Raw genomic sequence first — 18,974 nt, forward strand, 5'->3', positions numbered from 1 at the left:
GAGAAAGTGCGGAGACGCGTGCAAGTGTGAATCGAAGAATATGTGAGAAATCCTTCTTGTAATAAATATATTACTATTTTAATATTACACCCCAGTGTATATTCAATGTTCCTTCAACATTATTTCGGCACCAAAGATCCACATTTCTTACAGAGAGATCTACCGAAAATAATTCTTTATTTTTAAGAAGGGTGTTATTTTATAAAGGACAAATTTATCTTGGAGTTGGTACGGAGAGGGGAAACACAAGAGGAAACGTTTGAAATAAAATCACCCTTTCTATTAACCTTCTTGCAAGCGACGTTCTGAAATAAGCTGCTTCGGTCCTTTTATAACGCGTTGTAAAATAAAGTCGCTCTTATCCCTAGACGTACTGGATTGTCGAATAAAGTGGCCGTTAACCACGTTAGGAGGGGCAGCTTCTCTTCGTTCGACGTAGCTCGATTTTGAAAGCCAACGACCAGATGCGACGCTTCGGCATATCGTCCTCGTTTTAAATAAACTACTACCTTCTGCCCATCGGCTTACGCAGTGGTTCTCGACCAGGCAATATTCCACCTGATCGATCAACTTTATAGGAAATAACGCTATATGAGAGCTTTTAACGAACCCAAGTTCCTTCCGCCTATATAAGCAGAAATCCTCGAATCCGCTAGGACAGAGCCGAAAGACGGAAGTCGCGATGTTTTACATCGATCGGATGATCTGATATGCTTTCTCGCGCGGAAGGAGCTTAAGGGCAAGGACGATGATACTTTGACGAGGTCGATTCATCCGTGTGGCTGTCGCCGATGCTTTTACGTCTCTCGAGAATACTTCGTATCCAGTTTCCTTTCTTTCTCTTCCCGATTCGTCGTTTTATTCCTCGTTCTATAAACATTCGTAATCGAATTTACGGTTAATACACACGTGTCTTAATTTCGAGAGGAAAATTCGTCGAAAAATTCTACCGTTGGAATTGTTTTTTCACTTTGAAAGGCGCTGTGCGAGCGCAATGGCGAAAGACATCGTTGTGCAGCGATGAAATTCTCTGTTTCGCGACCATGTTATTTGGAACTCAATTTCGGGGAACACTGCGGCGTGTCGTAAAGCGTACGCGTGTTCAATACTTTATATTTTTAGTCAGCACTAAATTGTCGACGAATTTGCATAGTGTATCGACAGTAATTGCACCGAATGTGAATGGCGCGACAGTAAATTTCTGCAATTCAATGAGGTATAGTTTGTACGTTATTTCCCCGAATATACCTATCATAATGTACACGAAACCAATAATTTTCAGTGGCTTTTAAACGCACTAATCCGATTTCTCTTTCGAATTTACACGATTACACGCGAGTCGCAGTTACGTAGAATTACGTTACGTAATAACAAATCAGACGTTTGCTGGAATTTTTATTTCCTTTATACGAAGGATGTAACACGTTGGCTCGACAATGCGCGAAATGCGGGTTAATTTAATGCGATACGAGTTGGAAATATTCTCGTTGCCGTAAAAGTTTCGAGCTCTTTTGTAGCCCTGTGACAGAAATAATATATTACCGAGGCTTTGGAAACGGAAACTTAGTAAATTCACTTCGTTTCATCTCTTAATCCGAAGTATCGTAGGTTCGCACGTGAATATCACGCTTATGTATTTCATATAAATGAAATATAACCCAAGCATGGACGCACTTTGCACAGTTTTGTAGGCGGATCAGCGTTGCCATTGGGCCTGATTACAACTGCTTGTTAATTAGATTCAATTCGAATACACTATCATTTTACAACTCTGTATTTATACTACCGCAACTTTCCTATACATAAATTACGACAACGAAGTGGCCATACAAATTCTGATTAAACATTTCGAAATTTTGTTAACTCGATCGGAAACGTTCTCGATTCTGCCTGGTTCTGTAGCTAGGTAGTTCAAGGAATAAAGAACAACGTGTTGGTTTGGTTTCTGTATCCTTTTATTCGTACAGTCCTAGATAAATTTATCACAATAAGGGAATTATGAAAAATGTACAATAATACGGACAGAAAACATATTCCCATGGAAAACCGAAAGGAAGGACCAGCCATCGGTAACAATATCTCGCTGGGCTCTTTTCTCTTATTCTTTTTTTTTTTTTTATACACTTTTAATTGACATAACGTCCCGCTTGAAGTGACGAAATAAAAAAATCCGCCGATTCTTTCTCTTTCTTTACACAGGTCAAAACACAATCTATACTTACGTATTAAATGTAGCAACATTTAGAGTAACACTACGCAGCGAGTTTATGTGCACATTAAAAGCGATTTTCGGTGCTTTTCTTTATTTTTTGCTCGTTTTCTTTTCATCGTTGGCGTTCGGGTGTATCCTCCTCTCTAGAGATTCTCTTTGGCAGATCTACAGTCGCTGGGTTTTCTTTCGTTTCTCTCTTTCTTACGCTTTTCTACGAACTTTCTCTCAATCGTGCAACGATCTTGTACGGATAGACTCGTCTAATTCGTTCCGAAATCTCTTTCTTTCCTTATATAAAGCGTAAAAAAACATTTTTAAGAAATTTCGCTAGAGAGAATATTCAGGAATAACTTTTCTTTCCCGGAACGAATATCTCGAATCTTGAAAATTTTCTAATAATTGCCGCGAGCCGTTCGTTCGTGGAATTCGTTTCCAATGGATTTGACACCGACAGACGTTAAATATATTATTTTCCTTCAACGTCTTTGCGACGAGTCGATTTATAAAATACTTTCTCGCGTCGACACCCGGTGTGTTTCATAAAAAAAGGGAGGATCGTACGAAATTGGAGAAAGCAATCGTTAGAATTTGTTTCCGCGTTCGCACGAACAAGAAGGAAGGTGAAAGATGGAGAAATATAGAGACAGTGGGAGGAGATAAGAAGAAAAACGTCGTGGCAATTTTGCCGATCTCGCGTTTCGTTTCCATCCTCTCGACGCGACGATTCTTTATAATTATTTACGCCGTTAGTTAATCTAAGCAGGTTACACCTTCGTTTATGTATATTTATTTACAGGAACACAGTAAACGTTGCCAACCACAAAATCAACCTTATCGTCGGTTTTAAAGTTCTACTAATCTCTTTGCATCGTCTCTTTGGTTTCGGTTCAACAGTAATAATCAACAACAAGAATCGCTTTTGCGTAAACGAGATTGGTTTTGTGGTATTCGGCAGTATTTGCCTATGAGATACGAGACTTACGACGACATAATTAGTTATTGTTAATCTCCTTATGGCTAATTTTCTTTCTTTCGCTTTCTTTCCCACGCCTGTACGTTCCTCGTCCAGTTTTAACAATCGTTCGCCCTTTCAGTCGCTACAGCCGAGTGCGCAGTTGGCAAATAAATAAAGAAACACACTGATACGTCTAGCTCGTCCGTCGATAATTGTTACGTTTGGCGGTAAACAAGTTTGTTGGATTTTTCTGTCGACTACGAACTTCTCGAACTTCCAAAGAAAGTAGGAAGGAACGTAGTGTTCTTACCTTATGCTACGTTCACAGTGACGTTCGCCAACAGTTCGCCAACAGATTGTAAATCACGTTTGTCGACAATGCAGCGATTTTCGCGAGAGAACGTGCGAGCGAGCTCGTAAGCGAATAGCGAATACTGTTTTATCCAGGAGACAGGACGCTGGAAGGTCTGTCCACGACATTAACAGTTCGCGAACTGCTCACGAACGATTCTGATCAACGTAGACGCTGCATCTATCGTTTCTTTCGCTTCCGCTCTAATTATACTCCAAGAGAAACAATTTACGCGCTTAACCAAGTTATTTTAACACTAGAACCACCGACGATTAAAATATGACGCTCGTAACAAAGGATGAAATCGAAGAACGAGAAGGAAGAAATGCGTGTTACACGGCAAAGAGCAAGACTTTATCCGTATAATTTGCCAAAAAAGCTATATATACAAATCTCCTGAAACGTAGCATTTAAAATATAACGATTAATATGAAAAATCATGGGTCGATCTATTTTGACCGCTCTGGTAATTCTAGCGTTAGCACGCAACTTTTCAAATATAATCGTACGAAGTAGAAACAATCAGGATCAGTGGAGACGGCTGTAAGTATCGCGAGAGACGTATTCGCGAATCCTTCTGTGTTCGACTACAGGGTCATGGGAACCAGCAGGCCATTCATTATTCAAATAGCCGGCTAACGTAGCCGGATATCCGCTATTCTATCACGTTCCTCCCTCTCTTCCCGAACTTTCGGTATCGACTGGGTTATCCACCCGGCTCGTTTGTTATTGCAGGAAACGAGCGCGATTCTCGATTCGTATGCAGCGTAAGTGCATGTATTTACGTGTTATGCGCATGTATGTATGCTTGTATGTATGTATAATACGTATACTTGTATGTATATATGTATGTATGTATGACTCACGTATTTGGCACTTCTTATGTGATCGATTATTTACAGAGATTTCGCGCGTCGAACTCGTATCGAGAACGTTTCTCAAGACCGGGAATCGATACGAACGGTTCACGCGAATTCACGCTTCCCCCCTTTCTTTTATTTATAATGTTTATACAATGAATCTGGAACTGAAATTTATACACTGAGCTATTTACAATTCACCTTACGTCTTACGTCCCGTGGACGATCAAAACGGTGGCCGTTTCAAGCATCCTCTCGAATATTTTCGTTCGATTCGATCGTTTTGTTCGTCCACGAGGTACTTTTGCCTCGGGGACTTTCGGTCGTCTAATAATATAATTTATAAACCTTCGTTCGTCTCCCGTTGAGCACCGAAAGTGTTATTTACCTCGAGTCGCGGTCCTTACGTAAAACATTCGATATAATATAACGATACATTAAAGTATAAGCAATAATACTTTCAACTTGTTTCACAATTTGTCTATCGATGGATCGGTGCAATTGTATTTGCAATTTGTGCGCCAACCTTTGCAAGGAGAGCCGTCTAGCGAAACAACGAGATTCCTTCGGAAACCTATGTCGTTTTGAAAGTGGTTCGGCAGAAAACGAGTAGGTACGAGGAATTTTCCCTAACGATCTTACAAATCAACAACAATCGTACAATTTTCTTCTCTCGTGTGCCTGTAAAATCTTCGACTTTCGTACGTCTTGCCGTCAGATTGAACGAGAATAGTATACGAAATAGCGAGCGATATTTTCGCGCCGAATTACCAAATCACGAATCAACATTGTTTTTATATTCAATTGTAAAAACAACACACTTTTTGGTCCAAGTTTTTTACACAGTGCCGTGCGTAGCCTCTTCCTTCTTCGCGGTTGTAAAAAGTCTTTCCTATTGGTTCATAGATCTTGTAAAAAAAAAAAAAAAAAAAAAGGAAAAGAAAAGAAAAGGAAAAAATGGTAACAAAGGAAAGCAGATTTCGAGACAATCGTTGGGCCAGCGAGAGGCAGCTTTTATCCAGGAATTGATAAAACGGATAGTTCCGGAATTCTCTTAGCTTTACTGCGAAACGTGAACGACGTTAAGGGATTTCGACGCTTTAACGACCGAACGATTGCTCTGTGTCTCGGCCTGCTCGTCGAACAGAAGTTCGGTCCCGGTGTAGAGAAACACCGGAAACTCGAAACATTCCCGCGGAAGTCGGTCGATGTGAATCTGAAAGCTCCTCGAAAGCTCCGAGGGATCAGCGTGTCTGATACGGCCGTGAAATAAATTCGCCAAGTTCGCGGAAAACTTGGCCCGTGTAGATGAAGTTCGGCTCGTAACTCGCCGATCTTCCGAGTACGCTGCGTGCTATCCTTAAATCGACAGGAAGACAAAGCGGCCACCTTTCGTCTTTAAATCAAACTTTCCGATTAGGCGAGACGAGAGCCGTCTCTTCGGCCCGTTCCCCGAGGAACTTAAACGTCATACATCTTGCAGCGTTTCTATTATCGTGATGCAACAAGACTTTGATAAACGTCTGCAACGTGCGTCTCGTTTCAACGTTTGGATTTTTGCCTCGACGATAAACAAAGAGGTAGGAAGCTTTCTATGCCTTTACGATGCCGGTGAACATTTTTATCGTGAGAGGCTCGTAACTCGATAGGCTGAATTCAGTGGCTGTTCATAATTTCGCCATAATTGCGGACACATCGCGAATGTTAATGGAAATTTATATTTTTATCGGATAGACAGGTGGAATTTATACGGAGACTCGATTAATTTTCTAAATGTTATAACGCATACTTCGCATCGGACGTTTCGTATATTTTCGCGTACTAATGTATATTCCGCATGTTTAAATTTCCTGCAAATGCATAAATATCCTCAGGCTGGATATAAATCTTCGTAACCAACCAACGTTTACGTTGATATATTTCTACGAGATTGAATCTCTTCATACAAAAGTATTTATTTTACGTGTTAGAAGTAAAGACGATTCGGTGCGGCTCCGCTTTGAACCGCGAGGGACCGAAGCGTAACCGCGAGAGTAATCGTTCCGTTTATTTCGTATTACGTGGTGACAGAAAAATCGATGTAAATTAGAAAAAAAATACGCAAGTAAAAAAAACTCATGGGAATCGACCTGTGCGTGTTGTAATTAATGACTATCTACCGATGTAATTCTTACCCGGTTACGATATTTAATATAAACGACAGACTGCATTGTGTCGGCGTCCTGGTAGCGAGATTTATCGTGTTATTCCCCGATAGTTGTAGAGGTGTACAGGCAAAGGATAGCTAGTTTTGTCGTAGCAATCTGGCAATTATGAGGCGCAGGGGTTGCCCGTAAAAGTGTCGGCCCGTGGGTCGGCAACCTCGGTGCATCGTAACTCAGGACAATAGGTGTCCCTCCGTGGTTCAGTAGAGGTGGTAAATCGGAGGTCGGACAATGTTTGGCGAGGTACGTGGTGCGGCCGCTGCGATAACCGGCAATACTTTTACGGCCGTCACCCTATTATGAATGGGCCGTGTTAAACGAGGCGGGAAAAGCTCGCAAGTACATCGCAAAGTGATGATACAGACTGTGTATAACAGGATCTCTCCACCCACACCGTGCGACGATCTCTCTTTCTCTCTTCCATTTTCACCCTTATCAACGCTACTTTCTCTCTCTTTATCTCTCTCGTTTCAACTTAGAACGCCAAACCATTTTGTCGTTTCTACCCAACTTTCGTTCTTCTAGCACCGCGTGTGCTCGCGTTTCTGACGGGATCGTCGTGATTCTCGGTGGAACGAGTACACATTTATGACGCCTGATGCAGTTGTACCCCGCGTATACAACGATAAGGATCAGCGGGGGTTGAATTTCGCAGGCTGTTTGTAATTTAAATATTCGTGGGTCTCTCGTTCTTCCTTTCTGTTTCGCGATAACGACACGGTGATGGTGAATTTTGTAAGAAATTCTTGGACGATTCGTTTAAAGCGATATAAATTCGATACCAGTTGCACGAAGAGCATTTTTCAATGTTTTTTCTCATTTTATATTTTTTTTTACGCGATCGAAACTAGACAAGATATTTCTCCATAGTAGCTGCCTCTGCTTCTCTCTTTAATCTCCGATATCCTGTTTTTCCGGTAAATATGAAATAACGAAATACGAACAGTGGCCTCGTTTTGTTTCGATATGTATGGGGTTAGTTTTATTGGTTCTGCCGGCAGCGGTGGGTGATTAAAACTCCGGATGGATTTTAAAGATATTTCCCGGCCAAGTTTTTTTCATATTAATCCCGCGAACGCGGTCCCACTAAAAAATTTCCCAGCTGTCTCTGATTTTTATTAAAAATAAATTTCGCATAATGCAAATTGCGAATTCAACGGGATTTCATAACAGCCAACCTTCTTCCTTCTAACGTTGAATAAGCGAAACGAAATTTTAGACGTGGTTCGTAAATGAATCTCGCTTCTCGTGTATATATAGAAATTCAATCTGAATGATCACAGGTGTGAAATAAAATTCGGCTAACCGATTTCATCGGGGCTGAGTCACGAAAGAAATCAAAGGAAGAAGCAACAGATTGGACGCGTTTCGCAGACAATACTTTCGCGGCAGTAAATTTTGCCACGAGCGGCACGTGTTAAACCGGACGAGAAGAGTTCGCGGACCGTAACACAGATTATGTATAACAGAATCCGATTCTAACCGTATCGTGCCTATCCTTCCATCTCTCTAACCTCTGATTTCATATTATATATACAGCGGCTTGTCCGATTCCGGTCTGTTACATTTCTCAGAAGTATTATCATGCTGATTCGTACACAACCACGAAAATCACTATCATGCAAATACGCTTACGCTGGCCAAGTAATTTAAATCGATCCTTTTGTTTCGCCACTCGCTTTTGAAAGCCCGGTAATTTCCACGAAATTCTGCGCTCTTGTTTCCCTACAGAGGAACAAAACGATCTAACCCAGCAGATTTCTACCGCAATAAAAAGCTACGGATCGGTTTACGTTCCACCAAAGTTGCCTTCGTTTCTCTCTCGCAATTGCTTTTTACTTCGGTATTTTTTGATCGGAGATAGACGAGAGGATATTTTTGTAAGGTAACAGAGACTTTACTAAACATGGCTGTCGCTCGTAAAAGTTTCTCCGGTCTTTGAGAATACCACGATGAAAAGAAATTTCCGCGTGATATCTCGCAGTAAAGTTAAATACTTTCAACTTTTTTCTCGCGTGGGTCGAGAAAGAAGGCAATAAATTGCCAGGGAAACGTAAACCTTTGATTATTGTGCGGATCTCGGTCGGTTTTCAGTCCGCTTCGAATTTTCACGTTTGTTCAACGAGTTCGACGGCAACGACCACTTCGTGCCATCGTTTCATCCACCGAATCGTTTCCCCTCTTTTACGTCGTTAATTTGAAATTAACGTTTGGTTCGAGAAGCTACAGAACTGTCAGACGGCCAAGTTCAAAATGATTGTTCGCGAAACGTTATTACGAATTTAATATAACGAAAAAACATTGCGAATACATATATTTTAAATTGAATTAGCGGGCATATTTGCGCTTTGAAACGGAATAAAATTTACGCGGTGCCGCGCGTTATTGCATTAGTAATACCTTTCCGTGTCGTGAAAGCGACGATATAAAATATTACTCGTCGTAAATTCCCTGCAAAATGAAATATTCTAATATTAGCACTAGAAAATACGATTGATTCCTCGGAAATCAAATTGACTGACCTCGATAACATCGATCCAGCTTCTATTGTAACGCAATTAGGCGAACATTAGCCATGAATTTTTTTCACTGTCCACGACATACACGACGTTTGATCATGCGCGCAACACGTTTAAATACCAATAATCCGGCGACCGAATAAACTTCTTACTCGACCTGAATTTCGCCCAAAGAAGCATATTCAGCGGTTGATAATAGTCATTGAGCTCGATTTGTATAAAATGTTAAATAACAAATATATTTAAAGCGAAAGGATTGAAAGATCGCTCGAGCGGAAGTAATTTTGAAATTCATCGAACTGGATAAAAAATTTCAATGATCGTCCAATATAAAATTTCCTCGTTAAATAAAATCGTTAAATTTCAATCTAGCTGGCATATAAAGCAGAGAACGTTAAATATACAGCGTCGAGCTGTTCTCTCCCTCTCTGTCTGTCTGTCTGCCTGTCTCTCTCTCTCTTTCTCTCTTTTCTGTAATTCAACATAGAGAAAAGCACGATCCACGAGGACGACCATTAGTCTCGGCTTCGTTGTTGTTCGCACTGTTGCAATTTTCTGCTTATTAATCGGACCGCGTGTCACGGTGAACGAGCATGATGTCTGCCTTCGGACATGCATGCAGAAGGATAAACGCGCGCCTCGGCGATCGCGTGCGAACGCGTTTCTCGTTTATTTTGCATCGCGGAATGCATGTTGGACGGGGGAACGTTTTCGGACGTGATCACGACGAGAAACGGATGTTCGTGTCGCGGTGAATAACGGGAAATTTAACGGTGGGCTCTTGGTAATCGACAACTAATCGCGACTCGCAAAAAATAATATACCGAGGATAAGATACGAGCGGAGGATAGAGAGCCTTAACGGTGTCTCGAATCTGGGTTAAGTTTGGGTTATCATCTACTTAAGAGGTAATTTACATAACCTGGATTCTTTGCCTCGTCGAGGGCTTGGTTCTTACGTAAACTAGAGCTAACTTCGACCAGCCTTAACGAACTCTACGTCGTTTTACGTAATCTTGCAATAATAACGCGTTTTGTAATAGCAATTTTTCGATGGAAATCGATCTTCTTAGATTACAGTACAGTTAGAAATTAAAGTGGCAGTAAGAGAAGCGTGGCAGTAAGTGATTTACGCTGTTGGTCCATGTAAGATCGTATATCGTATTGTAAGAGGTATTTGCACGACGTAGATCATTCTTAATGAAAGACTGACATTGATCGGCTTCTGTGCCCTCCGTGTATTGTCGATTGTTATTGTCACTCGTTATGACATCCATGACACGAACCAATTTTACTCCTCGCTAATTTTACAACTCCGTTGTGTCGCCTGTCACATTATATGTGTCATCGTTCCGTTGCTCTACTCTTTGATTTCCAGAATCATCTCGTAGAGTAATTCTATTGCCGTTTAATATCGGTGAAGCAGTGCGACGAAACATCCGCCAATCGATGTATTAATTTCGTGTAACGGCCGTGAAATAGAATAACGGCTGGCAAAGAGAGAGAGAGAGAGAGAGAGAGAGAGAGAGAGAGAGAGAGAGGGAGCTGTGAATAAAATTCATGTCGCGCGTGCACCAGACGATACACGGCTCCTATCCGTGCACGCATCTAAATAGGGAGGTGTGTATTCTATCGGCGCGTGCACGGGCCGCGGACGCGGCAATACACCCGTGGCGTGTAACGACGTCACCGAGCAGTATCTCTGTTACGCCTGGCTTGCCGTGGACTGTGGCCGCTCACGCATCGCTTAACATAATCCCCCATCCGACCAGGACTACATAGATTACGAAATGATACCTCTGAAACGCGTACAATTATATTGGCGTGAGATATTTCGCCCGTGCGCGCTGTTTCGTGGTTCGAATCTGAATGCTTGTTCTCTTCCCCTGCGTGACGAGCGTCTACCCGTTTTGGCCAGGAATCTCCTCGACACGGACAAACGCCGAAAAGCTGTTGGCCTAATTCGTTGTCCCGATCCGTGTAATCGATCAGTCGCGATGATATCTTCGTAGAAAATCCGTGATTGTCTCAGTTAAAGGAAATTTAGGCGGATATCTTGCATAATATTGGAAATTTGAATGGAGATATTTTAGAATATTTTACGGCGAGCAGGTAAATAGAGATGTCTTGATTAAATCGTTGGCGGCGGTGGTAATTACAGCAGAACTGTAGAGAGGATCGTATAATGTAGCTGTTCGGTTGGTTCGTGGTCCGAATTCGAACGAGTCTGCCGTTCGACTGCGTCGAAGCTTTGCGTGGCGCCGCGTTGACGACGCTCGCTCGTGAAAGATAAATCTAAAACGGCGCACTAATTCGCCATTTCATTTAAATGCTAATCCGAAAACAGAGACCAAGCCGTTGAACGTTTCTCGATGCTCGAATCAGTCGTCTCGCGGTTTTCCAAGGAAATTTCCTCGAGTATCGCGTACGAGTTTCCACCGCGCTTTATCTCTCGTTCTCGTACATTAAACAAGAAATCACGTTTCTCTGCTTCTTCGTTCTCTTCTTTCCCTCTCTCTCTATCTTCCGTTTTTCCTTCTTTTTTATGTCGATGTTTTCGAAGAATCTTTATTCCAGGATCTCGGTATTCGGTGGAAGATACCACCGTACCGTCGGTATCACCGATAAAAGGGAACTTTTCAATTTCGAAGTGAGCCAACTTTCCAGTTGCAAGACTTTCCGACCGAATGATACTTTATCGAAGCCCTTTTCGCGCGATCGAAACTTTTCATACTGGCTTCCCTGAGCCGCTTGCGTGACCGACGAACGGAGTTATCCAGACCAGACACACAAATGGTTTCTACCGATTCGTCCGGAAGCAGAATTATGCGTCAACCAGCCTACTACTACTACTGTTGCTGCTGCTATTGCTACTAATTCCATGGCGTAGCCTCTGTTCCCTTACTTTTCAACCTGGTTTTCCTTGCAACGAAAACGTTTCGTCGTTCCAAAGCGGCGAAATAGAATCCGTGGCCGAAGCTAGGCTTTAATTTTTACGACGTCGTACGATTTCCGGAAACCAACAAACGACAACGGAAACGAATACGTCGTGGAACGTGTTTCGCGATAACGTAGAAGGCCAGAGAGCCTCGAGATGCGAACAAATTTTTCGTACTAGCGATATGAATCGTTTTATAATTTTCATCGTCGAGTAGCCGATATTTCGTTATTGGGCTCCGTGAAATTAAATTACTGGCAAAGCACCTGGCCGGTTATTAATATTTGCGTTTCGTTACCGACTGGATTATGAAACGTTAGCTCGATTTCGAATTCACGGCCGTCTCTGACAGCCTACGAATCAACGTTTTTCGATTAACCGGGGCCTACATCGACGTTGGTAGACGATTCGTTCGCCAGTCACGCCCGGGAATTGAATTCTCCGTGTCGTTTGATGTCTTTGTGTCTTCTTTCGGTAATTAATTCGAGCGGCTAGCGTATTTCAATTTGGCAGCTTCTCACAGACGATATCGTGAAACCCAATTACATGTCACGTGCCGATTACACGATCGGTAATGGAAAGTTTCTTAATTACAGGGAGCCACGGGTATTAATACGTTCGTTTGGAAATCATAGTAATTTCGGCCTTTGAGAGCGCGTCAGGCACGAGCGCGCCGAGGGAAAACGCGCGGCCTGGCTTCATGCGATGTTTCACCGGCCACTCCAACGACACTTTTGTCGCGTTAAAATTAGAAGCGAGCCTGTTTCGTTTCAATTTCCTCTTCGTGTATCATTCACGATCGCGGCATGGATTTTTAATGTATTTCGATAAATTAGCAACGCCATCCGTGGGCCAGAGTTGTCGATGAAACAGCACGAAATTCGAACGCCGGATGCCCCATTCATCGAGGAATTTTCAACGCGTCCCGTGAATTAAAACGCAACGAAGAAATTAATTTCGACCGACGCGATGGTACGCATTAATATTTGCGCTGATATTAATCGGAAAATCAGGAAAAAAGGAAAAATTGCAAAACGGGTGAAAAATATGAGAGTGAACGAAAATAAAAAAAAGGAGAAAATGAGATGAAATTTGTGAAAGTTGAAGCGAGTCGGGAGGAAAATCAGCGAGTTGCCGAGGTTCGTGAAATTTTTTGAGAAACGAGAACCAAGTTTCCGCCGTCGAGCAACGATCCAACGAACCGTTTCGATAATTGGATTCTCCGGTGGCGACCGTTTTTAAAATATCACGAAAACCATCGTTACGTTCCTGCCAACCTTCGTGATTTCGCTCGCGAGGACGCGAGCGCCATTTTTCACGTGCCGAAGCATTAATCAAATTCCCCCTTCTCTCCCTCGAGAGTTATCTACTTGAATGCTACTTCCTGGTCGCGCTTGAAAAGTCTCCGGCTTCGCAGATTCCATTCAGCGACTTTCCTACGCAACCTACGCACGTACCTCCCCTGTCTTTAGGGACATCTTGTTTCTGATCGCGGCCACGTCGTGTTTCTCTCTTCGGTTTTTCACCTCCTCTTCCTTTTTCCCGTTCCGGTTGATCGCGTAATCTGCGAGATTTATCGAACAACATCGCGTTTTTTCTCAATTGGAACGGCGATACCGTTTTAATTGACGCGATATCGTGTGTTCTCTGTGTAACGTCGAACGAGGCAACATGGAAAACGTTCGCGCATCGCAAGGAGAATCCACAGTTCGGTCTGTTTTGTTCACCTGCGCCAAGTATGTACTCTCATAGGACAGATTTATCATTTTGAGCGTTGGGGAGAAAGGCGGTCGAGCTCCGGCGAGTTTGATTGTTTTCGGAATTTATCGCGCTACGTGTTAACCCCGGAGTATTTCGATGAAAAGACCTGGAGATGGTTTTCCTAGAGCTCCAACGTTTGTCTTGTTCTCTTTTCTTTTTTTACTCATATTTTACCCTTGACTTATCTCGTCACGATGTTGCTTCGCTCGATATTTGCAACTTTATTTCAAATTTTCAAAGATCGAGTTAGTTTCCCATTTCTTGCAAATTGTAGAAGAAGGAAGAGTTCACGTCGGCCGGGACTGTTATCCCTTGCCTTATGTCGGACCATCGAAACAACGTAAATATTATCGATTTTCATTACGATTCTCTGCTACGGTTTCGCATAGTTCTCGAACGATAGAATTATGAAAATTGCATGCCATCGTGTATGCTTGTAAATCATTACCATAAAACACTGTATAGAGGTAAAGATAAAAGTTCGAAAGACGTCGACGAGCACCATATAAATTTCTCTCTAATTGCATCGATTAAGTACAGGCTCGTGGTGCAACGTCATATTGCTGCTGGAAAACGGTTCGTTTCCTGTTCATACGTCATTACTTCCGACAAATAATTTACCAAGATAATTCACCTCACAATAAATATCTGATGCTAATTAAGCCCGTAATCCAGCGGCTGCCGATACATAATTCAATTATCCTAATTAATATTCGATTGCGATTAACAATCCAATTAAAGGTATACAACCCGGCTGACAAATAATTTCGTCTGTTTCCGCTAATGTATCGCATCAACCGTCAATCTAATCGCAAATATTAATCCAACATATCGTTTCGTTCCTTTCATAGAACAAATAATTGTTCTAAATATATCCTAGCGCAAAATTATTTCCTTATTATTTTTACTATCCTACCTATCAAATTGCCATTAACGAAAAAAAAAAAAAAAAAATAAAAAACCTCGCGTTCGTCTCGTTGATAGATTACGTTCGACACGCTAACATCGTATTTCGTAGATGCATCGTATTTTGGAGCGCGGCTCTCCGCTGCAAGTAGATCGAGATGCAAAGGTCAGACACACGTACACAGGGCGCGACAGAACGTCCTGGACGAACATGGTCCACGTTTTTCGTGGTTCATCTCCTAATTCGCCGTCTGGGGCACGTACGGGGGCATATAGGGCCCCGTGAGGATATACTGCACCGCTACCACCATCAGTTGCGGGGCACTCCATCTTATGATGTACGCGCTTCCTGAAACAGAAATGCATTTTCCTCGTTACTTCGTAGCCGCCTTACGCGCTCGCAGCCGGCTGAGTGCCGTGCTTCTATTCCAGGATAAAAAGATGTAGAGTGCACCTGTCTGTTCGTGTGTGTCTCTTACACGTTCCGGTTATGCGTCGTATACAAGACGATCGTACAGGACCACGGGAATTTCGTTTCGAACGAGAAGCCAAGAGAATTACTCCTTTGGAATTCGATTGTTCTTACGCTATTGGAACAGAGAGCCTGGAAAATTCTACGCGAGCTACGAATATGAATCTACAAGGACGTACTCGGAATAGAATTCATCGTTGTTTAGCGACGATGTAAACGGGGTAAATCCATCCATAAGGGAACGGGAGCGAGGGAATTATAATTTTCCGGTTACACGACTCGAGTCCCTGTAGATTACGGTTTAGTCATTGGCTTACGCGTAAATCTGGCCACGTTAATCATGCACCGTAGCTCGTGTGGTCAGCAGACGTTCCTAATTTCCAAAGCTTATTATCGCGGTAATTAGGTGTCAAAATGGAATTCTATTCGAGCATTTGCCGTTTAAAATTTCGCGCTACCGCGGAATCTCGGTCGCGGCTGAATTACAACCGGCGATCGAAAAGTATTTCAAACATTTCTCGTTCTCGTCGCTGTGACAAAATTATTCGAATACTGTTTTATCTCTACAACGAATAAAACGAGCCGGTATTTATGCTCGAACGAATGTTTCGACTCTTTCAAAGCCTTCGGTCATCGGCAGAAAGTCGCGTCGTACAGAATTTAAATTAACATTTAAAGTAGAGGAACGGATTTTCGAAATACTCGTCGCGTGTGCGACGGCATACGCGGAGAACGATATCGCCGGGCGAAAACTTGTCCCAGAAAACTCGTCTAAGCAACGGAGAAAGCGAAGAGTTTCGAGTGGAACTTTTTCGTCTAAAATCCCACGGGTGTTTCTTTCGTGCTATCTCTGATCTAAGCTCGCTCGTGCAACGACCAAGATCTCATTGGTTTTCCAATAAATACAGCCTTCCTCGGTAGAACGACGAGAACGTTTCTTCTATCACGGATGTTACACCTAAATTCTCTTCTGTTGAAGATGTCGGTCTTAAATAAAATTTCTGCTATGCTTTCGTTCGCGTTTCAGATGATTGTACGAACAAAACGCTTGTTATCGTATTCGAATTCTTTTTCCTCTTTACAACAACCCCTTTTTCAACGTATTTCTAGAATATTTCTAAAGTATACAGGTTATTTTTTATCGAAAAACAATTTGTACGACGTTGGATCGCGGGCAATTTTTTACTCGATAAATATAAAGTAAAATAATACATGGAATTATAATAAAACGATACAATAGAAAAACAATAATGATAATTCTAGAATAATTTATTCCGCACGATTCCATTCTCTCGAACCTTATTTCGCTCAACTTCAATTTTCGCTACCAATTTTTCTTATTGTTCCTCGTATTCAATGCACTCTTATAAATCTCGCATGCACAATAGACATTCTTATCGGGTATAATCAAAATATTCACGTATCACCGTATATACGAAACTTCAACCTGCATTCTCTGAATCATTCTCCATTCAGTTGCCAATACTCTAGCATAAATATTCTCCCGGTTCTCGATTATTCGTCGTCCATATGAATTCCCACCCCCGCGTTGCTCGACGATATTGAAATTTTAAGAAAACTTACAGTGTCTTCATGCTGTAGAAGCAACACGGTTTAATTTAAAGCAGAAAAGGGAGAAAGAGAAATAAGGGTCGATCTTCAGCCGGTTGTCACGGAACTGCCACTCGTTTCTTCTCAAATTCGCGACAGTCTCGTCGAAGGGTCACGAAATCAAAGTTACCGCCAGAAGAACCTGCCTTCCGCGCTGTGAATTACCTGTCAGCTTGACAGCGAGAGTCCCTCGCGTTTCTTTCTGTTTATATGCGGCATCAGGCGTTCGAGTCGCTTCATCGTTCCGTGCCACTAAATCGAAGGGGTGAAAGAGGAAACGCGCGTTTTTGTCGCGCAAACTTTGCACGCGGTGTTCCCTTTTTTCTTCTCATATTTAGTCCGATAGCGTCGAGCTTCGAATATTTAAATTATCCGCACCGTGAGAATTTCCGATATTTATACGATCGACTAGGAAATTTGGAATGCTATCGCAGCGAAGCCTTTGGAAAGCGAATGGTAATTTTTCGAAGAAGAACAGATCACAAATATCTATGGATCAATTTGTACAGGCGGTTCTTCGTCTTTTTCGTTTCTCGTCGACGAGAATAGAAATAACAATTTGTCAATGGAGTACAAAGTTGAACTGTCTCTTAGCGAACCTCGAATATATTCGACTTCGCGTTGCCTTTCTTAAAAATCTCAAGTGGAAGCAAGGCTCCCGTAGGGACGAATTAAGCGCCAGCTAACTTGTGAAACGTAATTTATCGCGTCTGGACTATTTATCTCGGGTTCGTTCGAATGGAGCAAATAGAGTTATAAATAATCCAGAGATTTCGAGGAACGAATAGAGGGATATAGGGGATGGGGAATATATCGGGTAAATAACGTCGAATCGTTGGATTCGTCGAATGTTCGGGGACCGCGGTATGGGGCTTCTTGATCGCGGACAAAATTACAAATCGAGCCGCGTATCGGTTATCGGCCGATGAAAAATTTCAAATTGGATGCCGACCGAAATGACAGCCAGTGGCACCCTTTCGCACAAAAAGCTTCATTCTTCCCTCTCTACTAGCTCCTCTTTTTCGTAAGATTTTTATTTACATGGCCGCTCGCCGTCTGATTTATCGTTGATCTGCATCACGTTCTCCATGCGGCGCACTGTATTCTCGCTACGCCGGCGCGAATCTAGCTGCAAGTTTTGCGTCTGCAAATATATTGGCCGTTCCATCGTGGCTCGGGGTAGATTGTTGAAAAAGAGGTGAACGAGAGAGAAACAGAGGGGCGGAGAGGAGAGGCACGCGCGTGGAAAGAGGGACAGACGCGAGAAGGGAACAAAGAAACGGGACAAACAGACGAAACGAAAAGCACAAAGAGGCGAAATGAGAAAAGCAACGGGTTCGGGGTGGGAAAATAAAACGAAGTGGGAGGGAGGCAGAAGAGCGAAAACGTTGGGAGAGAAATGGATAGAGAGGGGGTGGAAGAGTATAGAGAGACGAATAAACGAAGAAGGGAAGAGAGAGTAAGGAGAGGGTAGAAAAAAGGAAAAAAAAAGGGAAAGATGAGAGAGAATGAAGAGGATGAAGGAAGAGGAAAGAGGGGTCCGTGCGGCGTTCTTATCGCGGATACGGACTGACGTAACGGATTACTCGCTATCGCGACCAATATGTCAGACGGTAAGAAGGACGAGGAGTCAAGCATTATATCGCGAAATAAAATGGCCCGTGGCGCGTGTCCGTGACCGGGGCACATTCTGAAATATCGTCGGTCACTGGACTGGAACGCAGATATAGGTATTATTATTGACACTTTGCTTCTGGCTGAATTATGTATTTTTCATAGAGCATGTCGGACAGCGTCGTTCGCAAATGCAAAGTAACAAGCTTGCCGACGACCAGGCAAGACCACCATCATCGACGACGACGACGACGACGACGACGACGACGACGACGACGACGTAAACTCGATGCACCTAGCCGAGATAGAGAGACGACGTCGCTTGGAAGGTTCTCGCTAAATCGGAAAACGCCACCGTGAATTTTAATGCCGAGCTACGATATCGACAGCCGTCGATACGAAGAACGAGTGTCTGGATCGAACAATGAGACCGGGCGTGTTTATTACCACGATTATTACCACCCTCTGATTTCAGTTAACTTGACGTTAATTGCTCAATTGTATTCCCTTCCTACGATATTATTACTTTTCAAATATCGATTATGCGATTTATTTGCCTCTTCGTGGAAGC

General features: G+C 42.7%; 1 protein-coding gene across 7 annotated transcripts in view; it reads right to left on the reverse strand.

The window, feature by feature from the left end:
- Positions 1-12,889: 12,889 nt before the first annotated feature.
- The window catches only part of LOC132910947 (lachesin-like), a 279,347-nt gene continuing 273,262 nt past the window's right edge, over positions 12,890-18,974 (reverse strand). For all 7 annotated transcript variants that reach the window (XM_060967163.1, XM_060967160.1, XM_060967159.1 and 4 more), the window contains one exon: positions 12,890-15,055. In XM_060967163.1, coding sequence (XP_060823146.1) covers positions 14,946-15,055 — 110 coding nt within the window. In that variant the 3' untranslated portion in view covers positions 12,890-14,945. The remainder of the gene's footprint in view (positions 15,056-18,974) is intronic.

The sequence above is a fragment of the Bombus pascuorum genome, chromosome 9 (assembly GCF_905332965.1).
Source record: "Bombus pascuorum chromosome 9, iyBomPasc1.1, whole genome shotgun sequence".
Lineage (NCBI taxonomy): Eukaryota > Metazoa > Arthropoda > Insecta > Hymenoptera > Apidae > Bombus > Bombus pascuorum.